The sequence below is a fragment of the Thermobia domestica genome, chromosome 10 (genome assembly GCF_964235325.1).
Source record: "Thermobia domestica chromosome 10, izTheDome1.hap1.1, whole genome shotgun sequence".
NCBI lineage: Eukaryota > Metazoa > Arthropoda > Insecta > Zygentoma > Lepismatidae > Thermobia > Thermobia domestica.
In genome coordinates this window covers 106,521,695-106,548,047 of record NC_137463.1, presented here as the reverse complement: position 1 = coordinate 106,548,047, position 26,353 = coordinate 106,521,695, and the positions used below count along the sequence as shown (strand labels likewise).

The window sequence follows — 26,353 nt, the reverse complement described above, 5'->3', positions numbered from 1 at the left end:
ATGAGGTCCGCGTGCACATTTTCAAGATGATAGTCCTGTCCACACTTTCTTATGCATGTCCTGCCTGGCAGCATGCTTCTAATAGCCATATTCAAACACTCGAAAGTGTGCAAACGAGAGCCGGTCGCATCATCACTGGTCACGACAGATATACTCGCAACAGCCAAATTCTGGAAGATTTAGAGCTGCCTCCTGTTAGAGAAGTTCTACGGCATCTCCATCATAAGTTCTGGCATACTTTACCAAGACATGTTAATCCAGCTATAGCCACCATCGGCACCGAATGCGCTCTACGGAATGTTCATCGCACGCCACGCCTTTAATATCTTTCCATAGCCCGTAATAACATTATCAGCTACTCTGCGACAGTTGCAGATGTAGACTTCCAGACATAATAAAACAATAGTAATACCCAACTAGCCACCTGCACATCTATATATATTCTTTATGCCATCTTACTCATGGAGTCAGGGGCTTCGGCCCGATACTCTTCACACAACTTGAACATTACCGTGACCGTGACCGTGACCGTGGTGTTAAATAAAATTCCAAGTAACACGATAAAGTGATAATCACTTTATATTGTGTAGTGTTAGGTCACCTAGGTAACCAACGCATGGTTTGTTAAATCCCGTAACGGTTAATGTGATATTTACTCTTTTAACCCATTATTTCGTCATGTTTTAACTCAACCATGGTCAATTTTATCTCATTGGTGGGTTATTTACACTTCCCTTCTCCAAGCGACCCCACACTGTGGTCATTTCTTACCCCATGTTTATTTACTTTTAACTACACGTTTGGTCAAACGCATTATCGGGTTAATGGAATTTACACTTTGTTGGGTTATATTGTACACCAAGTTGGGTTAAATGTATTAACCGGTTAAGTGATTTTAAACCAATTGGGTCGTTGGGTTGGACTCCTATATTTAACTACACATTGGGTTGAATTTATTTCAACCCAATTTAACTAAACGCTTTGACCCTATTTGGGTCGGAGCAGTTTTAGGCACGTGATTGGGTTTAAATATGCACCAATAGGGTCAATTTCAACACAATCATTTTTCTCAGTGCAACGTTGGATCTATGTTGTAATTGATCGCTTTGTCGACCACTTGCCAACAAACTCAATTGCGAATGTTGGCTCTATGTTCCATCAAACACAATGGCCACGTAGCTCCTACGAAAGGAGTAAAATTGTGATTGAGTATCAGAGGCCAAAATTATTGGACAAATAACGGCAAATTGTTGATTGGCGAACGTACTTTAGATTACGTTTAGCCAACGTATTTTAAAGTTAATTATCTCATTTACCAATTATCAACTATGTCGAGAATTAGCCCACGTTGAAGACCTACCAAGTGTGCTGATAGAGTATTTATCTATCTTTCATCTATAACTATATACATAAGCACACTCACAACTTGCATTAAAAGGATGGGTACCCAATTTTCAAATTAACAATCGACTATACATATTTTAAACAAACAAACAAAAAATGAATCTAAAGCGAAAATAGGTACCTGGAATTTGAAGCTGTTTAATGTGAACAATTTACTGTTACCACATATTTATTTACAGGTTCTATACATCTTAACAGTTTATACAATACATTACATACATGAATACATGTAGGAAATGATTTCTTAATCCTTATCATATCTCCATGACGAATTCATGTAGTTTTATAGGTTACTGATTAGAAATAGATATCTATATTCTACAAGGTCAATTATTATAAGTAAACACGATAAATCTCTCGTTTTCTGTAGGAAAGAGAAATGTCTGCAACTCTGATTTATACAGATAAAATTCAATATAAATTCAGAAAAATGGTCCAAGGAGAAGACATGCACACATCTCCCATATCTATATACTGGTTAGTATGAACATATTTTATCAAACCAGAATTCTAGACCTAAAGTGCTAATCGTCTAATGTATAATAATAATAATAATAATAATAATAATAATAATAATAATAATAATAATAATAATAATAATAATAAATCAACAACGTACGGATAAAAGCTCAAATCTTTCAGGAAAATGTTATCAAAGGTCAGTTACGTTTATTCATATTGAGAAACAGGCCTACAATATTTTCTCTTATCCAGTGACTTTCTTTCTTCTTTAATGAATTTTGATGAGGTTGATTTCGTAACATTAAAACTTCACTTTATGTCCAGCGCCGCAGGAACAAAGGCTCGTCATTGGACTCTGCTCACCAACAATCTAATCCTATCAAGAATGCTATTGCAGGGCGACATTTGGAGAGGGCAGGGGGATGCTTGAGTTTGAGAAATATGTGTATGTTTAATCAATTGAGCATTGACTAATATACTAATAAAAAAACAAAACTTTTATTTCGGTAAGAATCCTTTCCCCCTTCACCTTAACCAAAGTTGAAATGACGCTGTAATGCCGTTGCTCGCCTCATTAATAAGCTAAGGGGGCGCGGTGGCTTAGGGTAGATCGTTCACCTCCGATGCTTGGGGTTCCTGGTACGATCCCAGCTCGCGCCATGTGGATTTTGTGTGAGACAAATACCGTGCTCGTAGGTTTTCTAGGGGTTCTCCCGTTTCCTCCATTTTCTTCATTCCAGCATTTCATTCATTTCTCATCATCACCGTCTCCTTTAGCCTAACCGGCATATACGTGGGACGTAAAACAAATATTTCATTTTCATTGATATGCTGCTGTATATTATCATCCTATTTCCTTCATTTCCTACTTGAAGATCTCTTACCATAGGCTAACCAACTGAAATTCTATAGAAAAAGTCCGTTACAATCTTCCACACTCATATTAATCGAACATGTCCTTCGTAGGTTACGGTAGATGGGTTATTTCCTATCAATTCTTCCAGCATCATTCACTTGCTTAAATCATCCATTTCCCTTAGCCTAAAGGGTATAATTGAACTGAAAGGTTTTTTTTTTTTATAAAAATGGATAATTATTTATGAAATGGCCGTAATTCGAGATGCTTTGAAATCTATTGAAACGCTTAGCTTATTTTTTTCAAAGGCAGATCAGCATTCATCACAACAGACTTGTACAAGATTGAATTAATTATACAAGTATTACAAACCCTCAAAACTGAAGGTATTAGAACCCTGATGGACTTCATTTGCCAGTTGGAGGAGAATGGTACCTTTCGTGATATTCCAATAGTGAAACCACCAGAAGAGTCTCTTCATAGATATGAACGGATAAGACTAGAGTTTCTTCAAAGTTTAGTGGACAACAAATCTCGCTTTCCTCAGAAATGTTTCAACGGAGCTGTAATGACGATAGAATCGTACTGGCACTGAGAATCAGCAAAGAAAATGTTGAATGGTGACCAGAAAGTTCTTGAAATTTCAGAAAAATTGAAATTTTCTTCTGACAAGTAATCCAAAATTTTGCAGAAATTTCGGGAGCACAAGGTGCAACCTGGCTACGTAGGACAAAATTTATCGAAACTGTACTTAAGACTCAGTGTTCCTCCAATCTGATTAGCGGAATGTGAAAGAGGTTCTCGAGCTTGAACGCTCATTATACTGAATCTAGGAATCCTTTATGTGCTAAAACACTAGTATATCTTATTTTTGTGAATATTAATAGGTGGCGCGTTTCATCATTCAATGCTGAAAATAATCCGGCTAAATTGATTAAATGTAGTCAGCATTCTACGATTGACAAACTCTCTATCAAAGAGTCAACACTAAGCAGTCTCCCATAGCTTCCCTCTTTTGAGTTGAAAACTGATATTTATGAAGGTTTATGTTCAATATATAGTTCTGAGTTATTAAAATGCATTCAAGATATCGAATAGTTTTCTACTCTTGTTGCTCAAATATATTTAAATGACATAAGACATACCTGTCGTCCTTGTTTAAGATTACCCCTGTTTTCGTTCCTATTTCCTATATAGTTTTATTTATACAAAAACGATTTACATGCTAATTTTACAAATTCTAGAACCAAGTAAATATAAGGTATTATATATGAAATTCTCAGACAGTTATAATAATGTTTATCAAATAGTCTCAAAGAAAATGAGTTCCTTTATGGCTAAGCAGTTAGCCTTCGCGCCTTTGGCGTGGGAGACCTGGGTTCGATTCCCGGGAAGAGCTCATGTGGTTCGGATTTTACGTTAATCACTAGGTTCTGTCTAATATAGCCTTGCTGCTGAAATGGACGTTAATCTCAAAATCAATTCAACTCTCGAAGAAAATATTCATATTATATTTGGCACAGGGTTGAAAGGGCTGCAATTTGTAAATTATGTGTCACCTCAAGATTCAAGATTCCTCCCTCTAGAAAATTCATAAATAAAACACTGGTTGAATCTACTACTTAAAAGCTTAATAAACGTTTTTACATCTTGCAATGTTGCTATTTTGTTGAACACCCCCCTTCGCTGTACTTCGTTCTGTGGCCTTGGAAAGATTATCGAGTGACGCTCATTCCGTATCAGTTAAGGAAAATATCGTTTCTTAATGAACCGTCAACAGCCTTGGAAACGTGATAGTTCACAGTACAGAGGGTAGGAAAAGATGCATAGTGTCTCAGGAAATGCGTCTTGACGAATGATACACAACGTCACATGTTTTACTTGAGCTTTGTATATACGGAATTCTTGCCATGTTCACTTTATGAAATTTATATTCGAAGTAATGACAAAATATCACAGTACCGATAGCTATACATTTTAGATACCAATTTCGAAAAAAAAACTACTTTATTAACATTCACAAATCTTGATTACATTTACTTAATGTTTAATGGGTTTGTTCAATGTATTTTTCCTTAATTCTTGTTCTAAACACGATGATTTATTTGCAAAAATTTTAAGAAGTCTAAACCTTAACTTTAACGGGCAATAATTCGGGAATCAAAGATCTACCCAAGAGAATATTTCACATCCTTACTAAGCAAACCGAGATCTATCTTCATGTTAAGTTTGGTCAAAATCTGAGTTCTGTAGATTGCCTATGATATGGATTGCCCTTGTAAATGTGATTGATTTTCTTTTAGAAAAATCTATTTAAGGATGGAAATATTGGTTCAACATTTTGTTTTCATCGTCCTAGTGGAGTTTTGCCCTCATTTTCTGGTATATACATGCTTCATACAATAATAATAATACCTCTCATATGAATAGTGGCTATTGAGCGTGGGTTTCTTATACAAGGTCCCGCGGTGGAAGAGATCCTACTTCAAATTGTAAGTCTTGACTTAAGTTGCTTCACTCCTAACTATGAGCTTAAATTCAATAAATAATAATAATAATAATAATAATAATAATAATAATAATAATAATAATAATAATAATAATAATAATAATTCAATTTTCTGAACTCCCTGAATAGATATATGAATTGTTTTCAGTTTAACGTCCCATGATTATGTCCTTTAGGCTAAGGGAAACGAATGATTAAGGTAAGTGGTGATAAAAGATTAGGTGAAATGAGAATGTGGTAGAAAACGTGACTACCCGGAGAAAGCCCACGAATATATTGTCACCACAAACTTATCTAGTCGGGGGTCGAACCAAGGATCCCACACACTAAAGGTAAGCGCTCTATCACTGAGGCATTGAGTCAAAGTTACCAGAAAGGGACATTGTGCCCCCTGAATGAAAATATGAACACTGTAAGCATGTATTGTACATGAATTGCGTACCGTATTAATTTGACATATAACTTAAGATGAACACTTAATTAGAAATTATACTATCTGTACTTTTAGCGAAAATCGCACAACGGCTTCTGAATAAAGGAATGATTACCATCATCAAACGCCGAATTGATTTTTGCATTTAAAGGGCACCACCAGAAATTCATCGCCAACCTGTTCATGTGCTCGGTAGTTATGTCATGTCAGGGAACTTTGTGTGGGGGTTTGGTGCAAGATACGCAATGGACTAGTTGGTCAAGCATGGAAATAGATATCTCACTTCGAATGGTCTTCGGACCATCGAAAAAGCAACTGGGCGGTATGATCCAATACGGAAGTTCAGCAAGTTGTCATGACATGGCTTCAGGGACGTGCCTGAATTCTTGATGTACAGTTGAAACAAATCGTTACACAAGAACGGTGACTTTGAGTATGTGTCAGTGTCCTATTTTTGCCTGAGCTTTTGTTGCTTTACAGTTTGAATAACCCTTCTAAATTAAATATAAACTAATTATTTGCTGAGCAAAACTATATATTTTCATTAAAATTCAACACGTGTTACAATTTCGCCAACTAACTCTTTGGCTTCATCAGACACTGTAATATACCATTACAGTCTAATGTGATGATGTTTTTAATAGGAGCGTGCCCGAAATTTTTTGCACCGACTGTACTTGATGTTTAACAAAAAATTTCTGGCTGTTCATATAATTCGTAATTTTGTTTGTTATTCTATTTCAAATTAACATGGAAAACTGTAAAACTTCATTAGGAATTATAGTTTTGGGAATCGATATCTTTATTTATATATTAAATTAGTTATAAGTCTTGTATATGGATATGTAAATGGATTATTACAAGTCTTACGGTGTCAGTGCTATCTGAAAATATAGGTCCACCATTGGACGGAAATTTTCGAATAAATAACCAATCTAAAATTCGGCAGAATTTTCTGGACCACCCTTCACCTCTCTTTTAGATATCTATGTCCTTCTGATATCTAGTTCAATCCAGATTTTACCAAAATTTATTCGTTTCAAAGCCCCACCGCCAAAAATGCTTTGTTTTGATTGGAGGATTCACCCACGCTATGATGTTAGAGCGCGATTATTCCCATTCCCTGCCTAGAATTTTGCTGAAGACAGCAGACCCAGATCTTCCCAGCTCAGAAAAAGGTAGAAATTAGCTAGAAAAGCTGCATTAACAAGGTAAATCTAGTTTGATAATTGAATAAATACCATCCAGGAAGCTACGGAGCCATAATTTACTAAATTTCATAGTAAAAAACCGGACTGAAGAACTGAAATAGGAAGTGTAATTCAGTGACGCCATGTTTTGCAGATATAATTAGTGATGGACAGGTTCTACCAAGTGAAGTGCATCAGTTTGTTAGTTGTTCTTAAAGATCCATAAACAGTTTAGGAAGAGTAGTGTTTTCTCCCTTAAAATATTTTTATCCTGAAAATTATTCCTTTTAGAGTTCCGTAAGGCCTGCCCCACTGCCGTTTGTGTTCGTGTATGTAGTGAATGTGATTTCTTTTTTGTACTTATCTAGTAGTAACATGGCGGTATTTAATTTCGTTGTAGTTAGGATAGTGATCATAATGCACGTGTAAAGTTTCAAGAGGGCTCCTGTTTACTCCCAACTTGGGGGTACAGCTTCCAGCAGGGATGGGTTGAACGTATAGTTATCATAAGGTTCTTTTCCCTTCAGGAAAGGGGCCCATATATTTTTTCAATAAATAGTTTGGGTATTAACTAAACAGGTTGAATTAAGAATGTGATTTAGTGAATACAAGGGCCAATTGGCCCTGTTCCTTTCTTTCCCTTTCCTTTCGTAAACCGATAGAGCCCATTTTAAAGAAAATGGTAAAATCTGAATGTTGTTTATGTGAGTAAATAGTAATGATTAATATGTATTATAACATGTATTAATGTAGTTTGTAGTTATGGATGTGGCATGTATGTGTTTGTAATGTAGTATCAGTAGTAGCAATTGTAGTTAAGTGATGAAAGAGTGTGTGAAATAATGAAGTATGGACAGTGTATCATTCGTATTCGATCAATAGCTAAACGCAACATATCAATCTATAGTAATATCAGAAAATGAGAGTGTCATAGTATCAAAATTCCGTGTACAAAGTCACATTCAGTGGTTCAAGGGTTGATCATATCGTCGCTAGCCCCCTAGTGTCAAAATTCAGTACTAACCGTCATCCTTATGTCGATGTTCTTAGTGATTTAGTTTCCATGGAATTGACCTTTCTTTTCGAAATAAAACCTAGTACATATAATTCCCAGCCCAAATGCATATACAGTTAGGTTAAGTGATCCAAAATTAATATTTTCTGAAAATTACAACATTCTACTTAGTCTAGAAATCGAAATATTTAAGTAAATAAACAATACGTAAATTCTTAACAGAAGTCGGGCGATATGATGCTAGTTTTTCGCTTTGAAATTATATTAAATGTTCATTTTTTTCCCTCTGTGGCTGCAGAATAATTTCATTGTTGTCAGAATTTTATAAAATTGAATAATATCGCGGAGAACTCTACTTTCTGTGAACATACATACATATTTTTTTTACATGAAGCTACGAAGTATAACATAGTATTGTTTGCGTGGTAAGGGAGTCTTGAGTTCGAGGGATGTTTTGTATGGTGGCCGGAACATGAAACGTTGGCAATGATTTATAGATTTAGAAGTATATGACGAAGTGTGCATATAGTCTGGGTGTAGTTAAAGAAATAGGGTGGTTATGAAATACGACGTCGTAATAAATGAATAAAATGATAGTATGAATATATTGTGAAACGAAATGAATGAGAGGACACCCATATACATAGATATACATATAGATATATATAAGCCCAGTTTATGATTAGTCACGTTTCGGTAAAAGAATATATATATATATATATATTTAAGGATCATGTATAGCTAGCAACATCTCGGGTTCTGGCCCCTACACCGGAGCATCCTGCGAACATGTGGGTGAGATATTGCCGGACTATGTTAGTGCTTAATAACTTAATTTGTTATTGCAGTCGTGTTCGTTCATAATAATCTCGTTTAATCATATTTGTAGCATCATATAATCGCTGACTGGACATATTTAATAATCAATTATGGAAAGACAATAGTTGTTACACAACGGGGCTGTAGTGAATTATATTTTTTATTTTTTGGGGGTCGGTCTTAAAATAGAATATCCTGCTCCGTGAGATTTTTTTTCACGTTACCTACTCGGGCTAGCTTACAATATTCATGGAGGCGATAGCTCTGACAGGGTTACAGAATCAAAACAATTAGTTATTGAAATTTATTTTCGCGTACCCGGACGTCCATCTATGACCTTCTTAAGTATTTTCGTTTCTTTTCTCAGTTTAATTAGTTGATGGAAATTGACGACGTCCCAGACTGTGGCATGTCTGCGCAGGGTAGCCATCGGTGATGTTTTGGTAATTGAAATCACCGATCCAAAATTCAGTTTATTTAATTTTTTTTATTTTGGTAAATTACTAATTAGGGACATCTTAGCTATTTTTTCCCTCTAATTTCATTACTATTCTGGATTCTCTTACTTTCCGAGAGGTCGGATGATTTTTTTCCCTTTTTGAAATTCTAAATTAACGCCTTCTCTAACCTTCCGGTGGATTTCCGGGATCTCCAAGGACTCAACCGGATACAGCGAGGAGGGGAATTTCCTTAAAGCTTTCGTCTTTCTGAAAATTCCCTTGCGGGCACAGACAAGTTGTGTGTTTGGAGATAACTTTTGAGTTTACGTATTTAAGTAAACCAACCCTTTTTGGCACAAAAGAGAATATTTGGTTATAGTATGTTGTATACGTAAATTCGACCACTTATCTTTCGTAGTTGTAGTGTTCTGTCTCCTCTCTCTTTACCTATACTTCTTCTACTTCTTCTCTAGAGGTTTTTTTTTTAATTTTCAACCTCCCCCCCCCCCCCGATTTTGAACTTGTCGCTTACAATTTATTTAACGTACAACTCTGATCTGAAATTACCAGCTGAGACGTTGCAAGACAAAATTTCGTGGATAGAGTAGATAGTGATTGGGTTCTCCATCACATTTTGACCTATTGCCAAAATGAATAACGACTTTATATTTGACGACACTTCAATTACGTTCTTTCACCGTCGTCCCTCTAAGTTTTTTTTAATCCATCGGTCACTTTCCTTCCGTTTTGGTTTTCGTTTATCTTGTAGTTAACCTGGGCCCAGAAATTGTATTTTGGTTTATCTATTTATATCTTTAGGAATGTTCTGTGTTACGTGCCTGCCTCACAAAGTTTTTTTTTTTCTTTTTTTTTTTACGATTCATGCACGAATTGACTATATGAAAGTTGAAATTTATAGACACGCGGTATTAGGTAAGAAAAAAATCAGTTCTTTTTTCATATGTAATGTCGGAAGTCATTTGTTTTTCTTGTACAATGTTTGCAACCTTTTCTGAAATTATTGTTGGGGTTATTACTTTAAATGTGTGCGCATTTATTAAATATAAATATATATATAGAGAGAGAGATAAATGAATACGTCGAAATGTACATGTGCTTAGTATGTGAATATGATGTTAAAGTAAAAGTATGATATTAAATGTAAGAGCGCTCGTGTCTATATCCCCAAACGTGTATTGGTTGCTATAGTTTACAAGTAAGTTTCCGACGAATATAATAATATAGATTTTTGTCAAGAATACCGCCGTGCACTCAAATAATTTTCCTTTCTTCTGAATAGATGTAAATCATAACCTATGTGATCATTATTTAATGGCATGTGTTAAGAAGTAACGGCAGGTCTAAATGTAACCCACATCATAATGAATATTATTCCTGAGTTACCAACCTAAAACCATTGTGGAAAGTGTACCTTTAATCCCTCTCACCTGCATATGTATCCTATGACTTGACCAGTGTTTTTCCTTAATTTAAATCATTATACTCCTTACACCTGTGGAAGATCATCTCAAATCCGAACTATATATATACATACACAAAAGTGATCCTGGATAAATGAAAGGTCTCATGACGTGTCCCAGTGATGAACAAGTAACTTAAAATTATCTGATTAATAAATTTGTAAATGGACTGACTAAGAGGAGAAGCATCCTCTGGCGGAAAGTGATTTTCAAAATCCCTAGATGGGTATAAATGTCGCAGTATGCGAGTGCAGATATAAACTGCTAATAGTCACAAACTAAATATAGTTGATGAATGGTTTTTATAAACCAATAGTTATATATATATGTAGATATATATACAAACACAAACTAAGTTAAATGGAGCGAAATATTTTGGACGCTACGAGTAGTGCGCGATTTGTGATTTGAACGCTCGGAATTATTAATATTTTATTGCTCAATGTTAAGTAGAGACTCATAAGTTCTATTACACCCAAAAGTTTTTTTTCTTTTCTTTTTCTTTGTCCATTTTTTTAAGTAAAATAAGTGTCTTCTTTGCGTATGTCGCAAATCATAATTTCGCTTTAGCATGCCTAAGATATAATATATGTAATTATTTTTTTCTTTTCTTTCCATTTGTCAATATGATCAAATGTATAGAGACTTACTAAAGTATAACCCTATGTATTCTATTGATATATAACCAAGAACTTGTGCTTTTAATATTTTTTATAATTAATTTTTTCTTTTCACTATGAATGTAATAAACTATTTGTACCTTTGTAGTTAGTTGGTTTCCTTTAAACATATATACACTGTCCTGAGTGAGTGAGCGAGTGAATGCATGATAGATTTAATTTAAGTAATTTTAGTAATATCATTTGTCATATTAACGTCTATAATATATGTGTCATGTTTTAATATATGTGTTAAGGTAAATAACCTAGGTCATGAAGGACCGCTACTAACGGTTTAAATCGGCTCTAGGAGTGAGACGAAAATAGCAGGATGAGCCTAAATACGACATCTTTCTTCCAGGAAGTTGAAACCCTTATTGATACGATACATAAATTTATATTGAGTTTATAACTTTGATTTTTTTTTCTTGGCTAATTCATATGTGTGGTCGATCCTAGAGATACTGGATGGTTATCAATCATCGTTTGGAATAACTTTACAAAGAATAATTTCGATTTTCTCCTTTCCTGGTCTAGGTCTGGGCAACCCCACGAACGTGGTGCCTGGAGCTAGGTCGGGGTGGTATGGAGGAACATGTGTCTATTCCGAAGCATTCTAAAATTGATTAGTCGTTAATAACGCTTAACATGATTCATCTTTCAATGACTCTCCCGACTTCTTACTATATTCCCGGGAATTATCCAGTAATCTATTTCTTATTAAAATACTCTATTTGTTTTTTTTTCTTTTTCCTCCCTTTTCCTACCTCCTTCTTTTACCCTTCTACTTTCTTCTCTTTCTTTTCTATTTCTGAATGAAAGAAAACGTAGTAATGACTGAGAGTAGTCGCTATTGGCACGGTCAATAAGTTGTTTCGATGAGTTTTCTTCGGGAGTCCGATATGGGATAATTAACCATGAGATGAGTATGCATTGAGGGACGAACAATAACAAGAAAGTTTATTGAATTTTACTTTATTGGAAAATAATCATGATTTCAATTAGTAAGTGATGTTTCGTAATCGCCCTCGTTAAAAATTAATTTTAGCGACTCCTCTACACTACATGCAGTTCTTCTTCGTTAACTACTACAGTTTTTTTTTTTTTTTTGTTTTTGTTTTTTGGATTCTTTTTTTGTTTCTTTTTTTCTCGTTTTCTTTCAACACTATGTGATACAGAAATAAGTATAATTGAAAGGGATTTGCTGATGCCAGTAGCCAATCAGAAGAAAGATATCTTAGCTGTTGTATGTATATACAATTGTACAGTTATCCTGTATCACATAGTGTCTGAAACTATATATATATATATATATATATATATATAGTTTTGTTCAGCAAATAATTAGTTTATATTTAATTATAACAAAGCAAAGCTTCTATTTATGGGAAATATCACCTTTTAAATTATTTTGAACTCCATATATTTTATATGATAGAAACAGCTACAACTTTTAACATCCCTTAAGAATAAAAGTCCAAAATGAAACTTCACAAGACTAACATTTTGATTATAGTCTTGGCTTCTATTTTTTAAAATGTAAATGATGCTTGTCATCTTCATAAACTGAATCCTACAAATGAATAATTAGCTCGAACCCCTCGAATTCTACGGCTTCTTTCTTTTCATATAAAATAAACGCCAAGGAGAGTGTTCCGTCTGAGCATCATATAATGTATTCAGAGCACAAGAGAATCAAGTTCAATTACCAAAAGTGTGAGGAAAAGAGACATAAAATTTGTACGGTGCGTTTAAGTACATGGAAAGTTATTCTTTAACATTATAAGACTTGTTTCCAATCATTGAACATGAATATTTTAAGCTCTGAAAAGATATTTCCAAAAGATGAAATATGGATCCAAAATGACCAAAAATGGACTTGATTATCTTGTGCACTGAACGCGCCTTATATGTCTGTACTTAAAAAGAGTACCCTTTAATTTTGAACCATCGTTAGAAGACGAAGATTTTCCCGCAGAACCTGGAATGGGACTCACAATTGTGTGTAAAATGCATGAATCATTGGTTAATGGAACCTTATTTTCGCTGATATCTCCAAATTTCTGAAAGCATCCTTGTTGCCGCCACTGCTTGTATTGATAGAAGTACATTTAAAGAACTGGCTCAAGTATTTAAAAGTGGTTCATTTCTAATGTTACGTGAAAGTTGCCAAATCACACAATGCAGTTTCTTGTCTTGTGGGCCCATCTTTCTTCTTTTATTGTTGATGTTGGTAAAGAGTACGAGTTATTGTTGCCAAAAAGGGATGAGTGACACAGATCTATCTCCAAGCTGAGGTAACTGACAAATCAAAGGAAAACTACCACCACTCATAGTCACTGTTGGTTCCGCTCAGCGTATGTGAATGTGAGGATGTTTGAGAGAGATTTTTGGACCAGTTTCAAAGCGGAGGACAATCACGTTTTCTTCGGTTGATGTGGGATGCTCTTGTTTAGTTTCCTATTCCTTGTTCCAAGTTCAGAAAAACAAAACATTTCGTCACGTAACTGACTAAACACAACACAAGTGCCTTCTTGAATCAAAGCCACAAGTTCACAAGATAGCTACACAGTTAACGCTAAATAAAAAAAAACGGCATCAAAATTGTAAGAAAATCTGCGAAGTTAAATACACAGAGAATAAGAACAGTGCTTCCATCAGACATTTGGTTTTAATCAATCAACATCTTATCGGATCGTCTTCAGCTCACAAAAGATTTAAGTCCACATTCAATTATTTTGGATATATTTCATACTAGCTGAATATACCTATTCTTCGCACGGGGCTGTATTTGAAAGTCAGCGCCTTTGAGAGTATCACCATTCATTTCAGCGACCACGAAAACTATGGATTTGACACTAATATCAGTCATTTTTGGCTATTTTTACATGTCTCGATATCCCCCCGCTGACCCCTGGCCCGCATATAATGGTAGCTGAATTTAAAAGTCATCGTTAACGGAAGTGTCACCATTGATCTCAGCGACCGCGAAAACTATAAATTCGATACTAATATCGGTCATTTTCTACTACTTTTACATGTCCCGGTAAACACCTCCCTGAAACCCCTGGTTCATTTAAAAAAAAAAAAAAAAAAAAAAAAAAAAAGCTCCGTCTTGATCTGGGGCCTGGACCAAGGTACCCGTGACCAAATTTTGGTAATTCTCGGTCCACTCGTGTGGTCCCCAGGCTGCACACAGGCAGACAAACACACGAACAAACTCTTTATTTATATTAGAAGAAGATTGAACCTCTCTATCTAATGCTCATTTGAGTGCTTAAAAGATTCCTGCGCAGATATTGTAAATAACTCTTCACCAGTGTTCACTTTTTCATGTATTTAAACGGAGCGAGAGCTTTTTTTATCTCGTTTGCTCACAACTTTGGTGATTGCACTTGAATCCCTTGTGCTTTGAACGCCCCATATAGAGAAAGAACTTGCAATAATTTTTAAAAATTTTGTGGATCAAATTTTGCTCAAATTTGCTCATTAAATCCTAGGTAAAAGATAGAATGGAGTTTTTCGAAAAGTGAGCCCAAGGGGGAAAGCGGGCTTGGACTGTCCTTCTCTGTTCACCAGATCTCCAAAACAGTTGGAACTAGGTAACTGAAATTTACTTTTTGAAAAAAAAAAATGTTTTTCTCAGGCCCTAGACTACGGATAAGATTGCAATTTCTGAAATTTGAAATCTAAGAGAGCAGAAAAGTGGAATAAACATTTTTGGTCTAGGAAGTTGATTGACTATTTCTAAGGTGGAGCTTTGAGTAATTCTATTCCAAGGGATGCACACGGTTTCTTTTTCTTTTCTTTTTTTAAAAGTTTTACACTATTATTAAGAATTTCTTTTGCAACATTCAGCATACAGCCATGGACTATATATACTATATGTTTTAATATTCACAATATGAATATTTCATACAAGAAGACAAATTGGCTAATTGTCAACACTGAGAAAAGAGTTAAAGTGGATTTCTGGATAATTCGGTTTGAGGGATATAAATTTTTAGTAAAATTTCCACGAAACAGATAAAATTTTCAGACTTCTGATTTTGACAAAATAGGCATCTTTAGAAATAAATTTCGGGATGAGGGAAATTGACCAAAACTTTTTGAGCATTGTTTCTACAAAATCAAACTTGTATTGACAAGTATGTGAAACCAGAAAAGTGTGTATACCAAGGTTACTAGAGAGAATACAGATGTATATAGCTTTTAAATAATTTTCATAAACCTAATTCTCCCCGTGTGAAGAACGGCCATTCTACTAATAGCAATATAAACGCGATGTTAACATAAGATCTTTTTTTATTATATTAAATATACATATTTTTCTCATATCAAATCAATATATCTGGTTTATTCAGAAATGTTAAGAAAATTGCGTGTAAAGAACATGACTAACCCTTTGGGGATCTTGGCTTTTTGGGCTATTTTTTAGACTTTCAGTCAAGCAACTACTGCATCGTCACTATTTATCCTAGAATCATGGTTCATACCTCATTCTCTTCAGAATAGAGCTGGCTTTTAAGTGGTACCACTTGCATGCTCATACCATATACCAAAAGCGGGAAAAAATGTCAAAGTGAAAATTTCGGAGGGAAAAATTTTTTCCTCGAATTTTGCCCCCCCCCCTGAACCCCCCTGTGTGAACGTAGCCATGTAAAAAAATATGATAAATAGTACTTGGTATACTGAATGTGTGTGCCAAATTTCAAGTTTCTATCTTGAATAGTAAGGGCGGGAGAAATTTTATCAAAAATTCCCACAATGCCCTAAATTACCACAAAACACTATGATCTCAGGGAAAAAAATTCCTGAGACATCCCTAATTACCCTAGGGACATGTGTCGCCCATATTTTCTTCTGAATAGAACTGCCTTTCAGGTGGTACCATTCACATGTCTCCATCATGTATCTAAGACGGGAAATTCCAGAAAAAAGGGATTTTTTGGTCTAAATTTCCCTTTTTTCAATTTTTAGCCACTCTGGACCCCCCCCCCTGTTTTAACGCAGAAATCTGAAAAAAATCTGTTAAATGCTACTCGGTGGACTGAATCTTTGTGCACAATTTCAATCTTCTAGGTGCAAAAATAAGCCCGCCAAAAAAAATTCAGAAAATTCCCCATGTTACCCTATACAGAAGTATATTTTGAAAAAATCACTGAGACGTTCCTAATTACCCTAGAGTAATAATTCGACCATCATTCTCTTCAGAATGGAACTGCCTTTCAGACGGTATGACTCACGTGTCTCCATCATGTATGTGAGGTGGGAAAATCATGAAAAACGGGATTTTTTGTCTAAAAATCCCTTTTTTCAATTTTTTCCCCTTCTGGACCCCCCTGTTTTAATGAAGAGATCTGAAAAAATCTGAGAAATATTACTAGGTGGGCTGAATGTTTGTGCACAATTTCAATCTTCTAGGTGCAAAAGTAAGCCCGCCTAAAAAAAATATACCCACCATGTCCCATTTTTCCCTATATAGAAGTATATTTTTCAAAAAATCCCTGAGACGTCCCTAATTACCCTACGATAATGATTCGACCGTCCTTCTCTTCAGAATGGAACTGCCTTTCAGACGGTATGACTCACGTGTCCCCATCATGTATGTGAGGCGGGAAAATGATGAGAAACGGGATTTTGGGGGTAAAAATATCCCTTTTTTCACCCCTTTGCCCCTCTGGTTCCCTCCCTGGTTTAGCACTGACATCGGAACAAAAAATCTGGTAAATACTACTCGGTGAACTGAATGTTTGTGCAAAATTTCAATCTTCTGCGTGAAAAAATAAGCCCGCCAAAAAATAATGAACATAGGCTTCATAAGGGAAAATTTCTATTTCAAAATTATGACGTCATCACCTCCTATGTCTGGACGCAGGACGGTCTGAAACCATACGTAATGTCTTCTACAATGTATCTGGACTTGAAAAACAAAACAAAAAAAACCGGACGAAAAAGCTCAAATAGAAGAGAAATAACGCAATGTACGATGAAAAATGCGTATCGTACAAAATGTACGAAAAGATCCCCAAGGGGCTAAGATTCAAGAACTGCAACAAACAAATAATTTCTTTACTTGCAACTTTCAATTCTTCCAATACTTTTCCCCGGCATTTTTACAGTACGTACCCGCTTTTCAAATTGTTGTAGCAAATGAATAGCAGAAGATAAACTGAATGAGCCAAGCACAGATTCGCAGTGGCGAGGTGACAGGTGAAAAAATCAAACGAGTTTTAATCCTGCAAAAGTGCGGGGATGCTGGCGAAGTGAACTGCTTGACTATATGTAAAATCAGGGGCGGACTGGGATGAAAATTTCACTATGGAACAAATTCCACCAAAAAGAAAAGCCCCTATTTTTTGTTATCCAATAATAATTTTTATAATTTTATATTTTTAAAATGATCCTTTATACATTAAGGAATATACGCTCTTGTAAATGAAACTATATTCAATTCGAGGTAGGTCTACTTTGTGCTTAGTATTCTCAATGTTCTTTTAGCACACAATCGTCACAATAGTATAGGTATTATACTGTTTTAAGAGAAAGATTTTTTGTGCATTTAGCTTTTTATTTTCAACTTCATACAAAACAAAATTTTGCGAGTTGACTTGCTGTTATATATGTTAGCAAGTTTTATGAAGTTATGAAGTGAATTAGAAATATGAGCACATAGCTACAGCCAGACATTGATACATACGTACATATTTTTCAGATTACATGTTCAAGTTATGAGTAATTTTTTAGGGCATCACTTTTCTGTGCTACACTATCTATGATGTTGTCTATATCAATATGTTGAAACATTTCCTTCTCCACTGACATAAGCATAAACGATTCCAATTTATTCTGTGATAGAGTCGTTCTCAGTCTGTTTTTATGAACTTTAATACAGAAAAGCTTCTCTCGCATGCTACCTGTGTAAAAGAAAGTGTGAGTATGTACTTGTAGGCAAATCCTATGTTACAATAAGTTCCTGTCTAAAGATAATACATACACAAAAATCTGTAGCAACAAACACAACAGTCCTGACACGAACGAATACACTTTTTCTTCAGAGTGAAGTCATCCGGAGAGATATGTGTGGTTTCACCTCCTCTTCTAATTCCATTACATCATGCTTGTCTAAAGGGGACTGTTTCAGTCTCTCCCAATGATTAGCTAAACTGGTCAGTTCCGTTCTTAATACTGTAGATCTACTGTGATATGCGACTTAAAATATGCAAACATCTTAGCTAAATGTTCAAGTGCGGGTGATTGAAGTCCTCTGCTTCTAATGTCTTGGAAACATTTTGGATCAAGAATAGCTAGGTCAGTAAAGAAAGCACTATTGTTCATATCAAACCGCCTTGACAAGCTTGTGTTTACTCTGTCTACTGGATCAGATACAAGTTCATCAGGTGCTAATTCTCCAGGCATCATTATTATCCTCCGTCTTTTCTGTGGAAGAGTAGTAGGAACAGCAATGATCAGATTTTATTCTTCAAGTTACTTAGCTTTTGCCCATTCAATGAATTTTTTCGCTTCATCCTTGATTGTTTTAAAACATTCTCTAAGTTCCTGTAACTTTTTGGAAGTCACTTTGACCATGTTGAATGCTTTCATTATATCCAAACCATTTGTTTGCAAATATTTAGACAGAGTTGATGTATGGTCAAAAATATACAAAAAATAAACGCCGTCAAAATATTTTCAAATTTGAGCAGGGACTCTTTATGTGATGCTGCTTTTTGTCTAGTGTCTGGTGGCATTAGATTGTTGTTTTCGGTTGTGTCAAGTGTTACAAACAGAATAACAGAGATGATTCCTTATTGGCCTTTGATCCGAAAACTTTCTTCAGAGCGCTATCCTTTGCCCACCATCTTGTTTCTCCAATAAAGTTCAGTCGTTTTCGGTGCTCAGCCCCTTCATTTGCGTTTTCTCATACATCCATTCGTGAGAAAGAATCTGGTAAAAAAAAAAAAAAAAAAAAAAAAAGCAACATTATTTAAAACCCGAAATAGAGTTGCACATTGAAGAGTGGCAGTGGTAGTTTCTGCCATTACCAGATTCAAGATGTGTGCATAACACCACATTTTTACACTACAGCCCTTGCCTGAGCGTTATGAAAAATAAAGAACATTGTTGTATTTCGAAAGTGGAGGCATATTACCTCAAGAAAGGAATCAATTTTTGAATTGGAAATTAAGAAATTAATTATTTTAACTTTTCAATAGGCCTACCTTTTAAAAATGTTTTAGACATATCCTACATCTTTTGATTTGGTCATACTGTACTGTCTGAATGTCTTTTAGACCTACCGGCCCCTGTGAAAAGCTCCACAACTTCACTATGGCCAGTCCGCCCCTGTGTAAAACCCTATACTTACATGTGAATGGAATTACTGAGCAAGGTGAATTGAAAAATGAACAAGGTGAATTGCTGGTAGTATGTTTTCACACTAATTAATTAGAAATATTTCTGTAAAATCATATGTAAAGCTAAAACATAAAAGAGAAATATTTTCAAGTTGTGTTGGTGTATTGTTAAGTGAATACGCGACAAAACGTACTAGCGACAAAACGTACCACCGACAAAACGTACCACTTACCCTGAGGGCTGCTTGTGAAAGGTTTTCTAAAAACACTTTAAATAATGAAAAGCGACAAAACGTACCACTTGACTGGAGGGCTACTTGTGAAGAGTTTTCCAATCAGCCATCAAATAATGACAGGCGACAAAACGTACCACTTGATAGGACAGGATATATGTGTATATATATATATATATATATATATATATATATATATATATATATATATATATATTGGCCAAAATAAGGTTAAAAGTTGAACAGATTGGTGCTGATGCAAGACTAAGACTAAGACAATGCCTGCAAGATTCTCGCCAGACCAAGAACAGCAAGAATCTTGCATATTCAATATTTGAATATTTGCTGATTTCCATCACACTTTATCCAGACTTTGGACCAGGGACGGATAGGCATTATTAGAGGGGCGCGGCCGCTTTCTCCCACAAGGGCCACCAGCATCTCAATGTCACAAATCAAGTTGCACAGTTTTCTTTCTACAGTAAGTCAATAGTATTAACAATTGACAATTAAAACCTGATATTCTTTCATCCGTATATTATTCTGAATTGTTCAAAATATTATATAAAGTTCAAGGAGAACGTATACTATATTACAAAATTAGCAGATGTTTTAGTGTACTAGTTTTTGATGCTACTGTATCTATCACTTTTGCATTCGAAATATTTTTTAATAAATCTTTTTTAATAGACATCAACATAAATGTTTTCAAATGTTCCTGAGACAGGGTACTCGTTAGCCTATTTTTAATGTATTTCAGTTTATTTCAGTTTTGAAAAAATTCTTTCACATGTGACCTGAGTTACGGGCAAAGTCAATAAAAATTTGTCTGCTGGAAACCTGGATAAGTATTACTGCAAAATTTACAATTCTGTAAAATTAAAAAGCAGCACATTGGACAGTTTTGCAACACGTTTTGCATTCGCTTTCCTTGTAAACAAATGTATTTTCTCCTAATTCTGAATCACTTGCACCATCAGCACAGTCATTTTTTCTCGGTTGTGCTCGTCATCAATATTGACTTTCAAGGATACCCACGTCCTTCAAAAGTCCAAGAGAATACATTTATAATATCCTTGGAAACTTCTTAACTGAAGTTTTTCAGAAAATATGTAAGTTTATCGAAAGGCACGTCTGGAAGTTCTGTTACTTGGTTGAAGTGTCTAGGGTCCAAATAATCCATAAAGTACATTGCTTCTTGAATCTTGAAGAAATACTCGAAACTACCATGTCCAATATTGTGTTGAATACTTCGATGCAGTACCTGGTCATTGGATAGAAGCAGCTTCATCTTCATATTCACAGGAAAATCTTGTCCATCTCTGAAGGCGAATTGTCGATAGGTCAATAGAAAAAAAATCACGTTCTAAGTCTTCAAATTTGTTATTGGGCCATTCTGCAAAGCTTAATGCTGCATTTTTAACGGATTCAAAGTCATCTCTCTACTCTTTCACTTGGAACAGAGTAGTCTGCACCATCCGATAGGACTACACTAGCAGCACCCTCTATTTGGAGATAGTTTGACAGAGAGATCGTCACTTGAAGTATCTTAAGGAACATTTGTGCTGTCCTAGTTGTTTTGAATTTGAGAAGATCTTTTATATATCTTTTCGCTTTACACCTAGCTTTTGGTTTGATACTTTCTGTAAAAGCAATTTTCTTAATTATTATGGTCAATCTATATACAAAGCACTTTCTGGGTTCGAAAAATGACCAAACTTTTTCTGAAAAACAGTGTGTTTTCTACCATCTTGTTTCCGCAATAACTGTAAGACGCCTTTGTTAACATTTGATCTTCCAAATGTCCATTCGCTGATAAGACTCAAGCATAAATATCGTACAGTCACTCAGCAGAACAATGACACAGAATCCATGCAATTTTTTGTCAGATCACATATGACATGATTGAGTATATGAGCGTAACACCACACGTGTAACTGAGTTTCTTAGTGGTTAAGCGGTTAGCGTATGCGCCTTTGTCGTGGGAAACCTGGGTTCGATTCCTGGCGGGAGCTCATGTGCTTCGGATTTCCCGTAAATTAGTATGTCTCGTCTCATATAGCCTCGCTGCTAAAAGGGCCGTCAAGCTCAAAATCATCTGAATCACACGTGTAACTGATCATAGGTGAATTGAAAAAATCCGAATATTGTCCTTGCATGTTACTTGAGCCATCGGTTGAATTTCCAATACACTTCTTAATATCAAGGTTCAACTTCTGCAGAATTTCCAGCAGTAAACCGCAAGGACACTGGCCTGTGGTAGATATGCATTTTACAATGACAACAATACTTTGTTTAACAACCATTTTAACAACATACCGTAAAACAACAGAGCACTGGCCTGAAACTACTATATTGAGTAGTGTCTAATAGAAAAGAAAATATTGAAGCTTGAGAGACTTCTTTCGAAATATCTTCTCTGATAAGTGTGCTGATAGCATTCAAAACATAATTCATTGTGTTTAGTAAAGTTATGCGACCACTATCCTGCTTACTTCCTCGTATATGGCTCTTCTCGGTGACCTTATCTAAATTACTTTTAAGCGGAAAATCAAATTTGCTTAAGAAAGGAATAATATCCAAAAAGTTTCCATGATCTATAGCTGTGTCTTTCAGTTTATAGGCTGCTACATTTCCTCTGTAAATGAGCCCTCTTTTACCAATGAGTTTCTGCACTTTGACAACTCGATACATTACCTGTCTGTTCTTTTCAACCTTATACTGCCATTCTTTTACCTGTTCATGAGGAAGTAGTTTCTTAACATTATGTTCTCTGTTGTTAGATATGTAAGCACCCACATTGGTCTAATGTATTTTGGAAGACTCGTGTTCTCTTACTCGCTGATAAACGTGTTTAATGTTACGTTTGTCACGTACAGAATCTTTAAGAGAAGTTTGTTCGATCTGGAGAATAATCTGTGAACACGTTGCAAAAAAGATGCTTGAAGTGGTACGTTTTGTCGCGGATTAAATATCCGAAATGTTTTAATTAGTCCAAGACAGGTTGTAATTTATATAAGTGGTACGTTTTGTCGTGGAAAAAATATCAGAAATGCTTTAATTAATCCATGACAGGTTGTCATTTATGACAGGTCGTCAAAAGTGGTACGTTTTGTCGCGAAAATTCAAGTGGTACGTTTTGTCGCTGGTACGTTTTGTCGGGACACCTTGTTAAGTAGCTAACCAATGCTTGATGGTGGTGGTTCAAATGCCGAATATATTGTGCTCCATTGGAAGTACAACCAAAACCACATACACCAAAATTACGTGTGTAGAAAACTATGGCCATATAGAATATGTATTTTACTATATTAATAAACGAAAACTCCATAAGGAAACCGATAGAATAAATGGCAACTTCAATATGCCTATGAAGCTTCCATCGATAAGTTGTATTAACATATTTGTCGGTTACATTGAACTATTGCGTTTTTTTTTTTTTTTTTTTCTTTTCGTCTATAGGAAAAGTGTTCATGGCTCCATATCCTCTTCTCTTAAGGTATAGTTCAAATTTAAACTGGTTGGTTGTTGTGCATATACCATTGTCGAATCTAACTAGTATATGATATCTTCAGATTGTATAGTATTTGTAGAGAAAGAAATGTAATGTTTATGTGTTTCACTAGAGAGGTCGTGTAAGTTTCTCACTTAAGTGATTATGTAATATATTATCTCACTATGTAATTTAATAACTTTCTCACAAAGGTATCTCTGCACTGAAAACATTCTGTACCAGTCTCACTACTGATGGTATGATTCCGTAACTAATCTAAAAGCAATAAATAGTATAGCTGAAAATGTTATAGCTGGACGTAACAGATATTGCTATCTTTTAAGTATAACATAATGAAACTATATAATAATGAAGTTGTATACTAACTTAACAGGTCTGTGAACATTACGTATTTTCCTACACTACTGGTTGCAAGATAAATTTTGTCTTCATATGATGTGACGGATACATTTGCAACATTTATTGAATACGTCGTCAAATACTCTGTAGCATCCTTGAGGGAGAAGTTAATGTTCGAAAGTAGAAATCTAACATTGTAGCAAACAAAAAATAGCCAGCTTTTTACGTATATTAAATTTATTAATATAGCTACATTTCATTACAAAAATAATATATTCTATTAGAAGAGACAAACTGTAATCTTTCTCTTTAGGTTTATATAAATTAAAACTAGGTCTTTTCTTGTGTTCATGGCATTTAGTTACTATCTTTTCTCATTTCTTATCTTTTCTTTAGACATCCCGAGTCACATAATGACGCAACAATCAGTGACTTTCAAGGCTCATTTGGATTCAGGTAATAATCCATCTACGGAGGACTCCCAACAATTGGGGTGGTTCAGTGTTTCAAATCAACTCGCTACAGATTTTAAACATATAAAGACGAAAATTGGCTTCATTTTTTCGTTGTCCAAGACACAAGAATTAGAAGTTTACTTCAAAGGTAAATCCACAATATCTTCTTTCAAAAAAACTAAGTGTCTTTAAGTTGTAAATTTGCACACTGTTCATATCATAGTCTGTAACAGTAAAATTTAATTGCAATAGCCTGCTTAATATGAAGTTTAACAGTTTGAAAAGGTTGAGAAAATAGACACATGTTATATCAACAACATCAGCAAAAAATGTTGATAGACTATAATATATTCTTATTTTGTATACACGTTTATGAACAACTGATGTGAATAAGAATCAGTGACTACTTCGAATCATTTTTTTTTTTCGAGAGGAGAAAATAAATAACCAGGAAAAATATAAAATCGACCCCTATATAAGAGTAAATAAAACGTATGGAATTCAAAAATCCTTGGGAGAGAAAATCTTAGTTGTAGTTAGTCGAATTCACCCGACAGCAACTCTTTGGAATCAATTTTATAAACACAAGTCATCATAGAATTTTTTTTTTCAAAAAAGTACTTAAAATCTTTCTCCGTCCTAAAAGGCAAGTCTTAGAAAGCTGTGCTTTATCTATAGGTATTAGTTTCATTTGAAACAATCATTAGGTAGGTAAGATGGACCCATGTCCAAAGATAAACTAATATGTTATATAGAAAGGAACAATATTTGCTCCTTTTGTGGGCTAAGTTTGAAAATCAGTTAGCCAGGATCGGTGATGACTTACATTTATTTTATTTTATTTGAAATTCGAATTTGATGTTATTTGATTCTACTCGAGCCAATTAGTCTGCATACCAAATTTCAACTTCGCAAACTTAGGGCTCCAAAGTCATGGAGAGGTCAACGCTCCCCCCCCCCCATCCATACTTCAAAAATAGATACTTTTATTCCTTTTTGCTTTTAGAATTCGGCTTTGATGTTATTCAATTCTATACGTCTTGATTTGTCTATACACCAAATTTTAATTTGCGCAAATTAAGAGATCAAAAGGTGTGGGAATTAGATAACTTTTTTTGCCGAAAAATATAGGAACTTCTAAGTTTTTTTTTTTTTTTAAGTTCAGTTTTGATTTTAATTGATCGTTTACTTGATTAGTTCACGTACCAAAGAACTAACCATCATGCCACGAATAAAAATTGTCTACGCTTGGATAAATTTCTCATTGCGCTTTTCATACTAACTTGAGAACACTGAATCCTATGGAACTATGTCCATAGCGTGCCTAGAAAAATGATCTTTGATTTGGGATATAAATATTTTTATTTTAGATCGATGGAGGGATAAGTTTCAAAATAATTCCATTGGATTCTTATCCTCAAATCAGTAACAAAAACGCACTTAGAAATGTGTCGAAGCGTGGGCACTTTTACGATTGGCATGTTTGGCACGTCAGAGATCCTAAATTTGAATTGATTTTTCTCGTGACCTCGTGGACAGATATGTTTCAGAATAGTTCCACTGGATTCAGCATCCTCAAATAGGAACAATTAAAAATTTATTCAAGTGAGGGCACTTTTTACTGGTGGCATGATCGTTAGTTCTTTCAACATGAGCAATCCAAGGAATCCAATGTAAAGGGGGATAAAAATTTTGCGAATTGTTGAAATATCGTATCCATTGGTCTCAATGGGAAATGTGGAACATTTTGCAATTTTGTTATTTAAAATGCATATGGAAAATCATTCTCTTAGCCGATCAAAACTACAACTTTTAACGAAGATAGCAATGCAAACAACTAAATTATTCTTTTTTCTTTAATTATTTTAAATATTTTAAGCTTTTTAGTTTTAAAGAGTTCTAATTTTTTATTTTGATTTTCTATTTTTATATTTAAACGCGTACGGCTCCTTAGATTTAAGTAATGTTTATTTACAGATTTTAATTCAAAATCAATATCTGAGTAGTAGGATTTACGTAATCGAAAATGTGCTATCCATCTGCATTAAATTTGTTAATGGGTCAAAGACTATGGAGAGCAAAACTTTGTAAAATGGTATAATATTCAGCTTATAGGTTTCAATAGGAAATGTGTTTAGCTGTTTAAGAACGCAGCTTTAATGTATTGAAAAGTTTTCAAAACACATG

At 34.7% G+C, this 26,353-nt stretch overlaps 1 protein-coding gene across 1 annotated transcript in view; it reads left to right on the top strand.

Annotated features, from left to right (window-relative positions):
* LOC145662635 (uncharacterized) overlaps positions 1–26,353 on the top strand; it is an 82,369-nt gene that overhangs the window by 22,501 nt on the left and 33,515 nt on the right. The window contains exon 2 of the mRNA XM_081728404.1: positions 24,108–24,314. Within this exon, the coding sequence (XP_081584530.1) occupies positions 24,108–24,314 (207 nt within the window). The remainder of the gene's footprint in view (positions 1–24,107; positions 24,315–26,353) is intronic.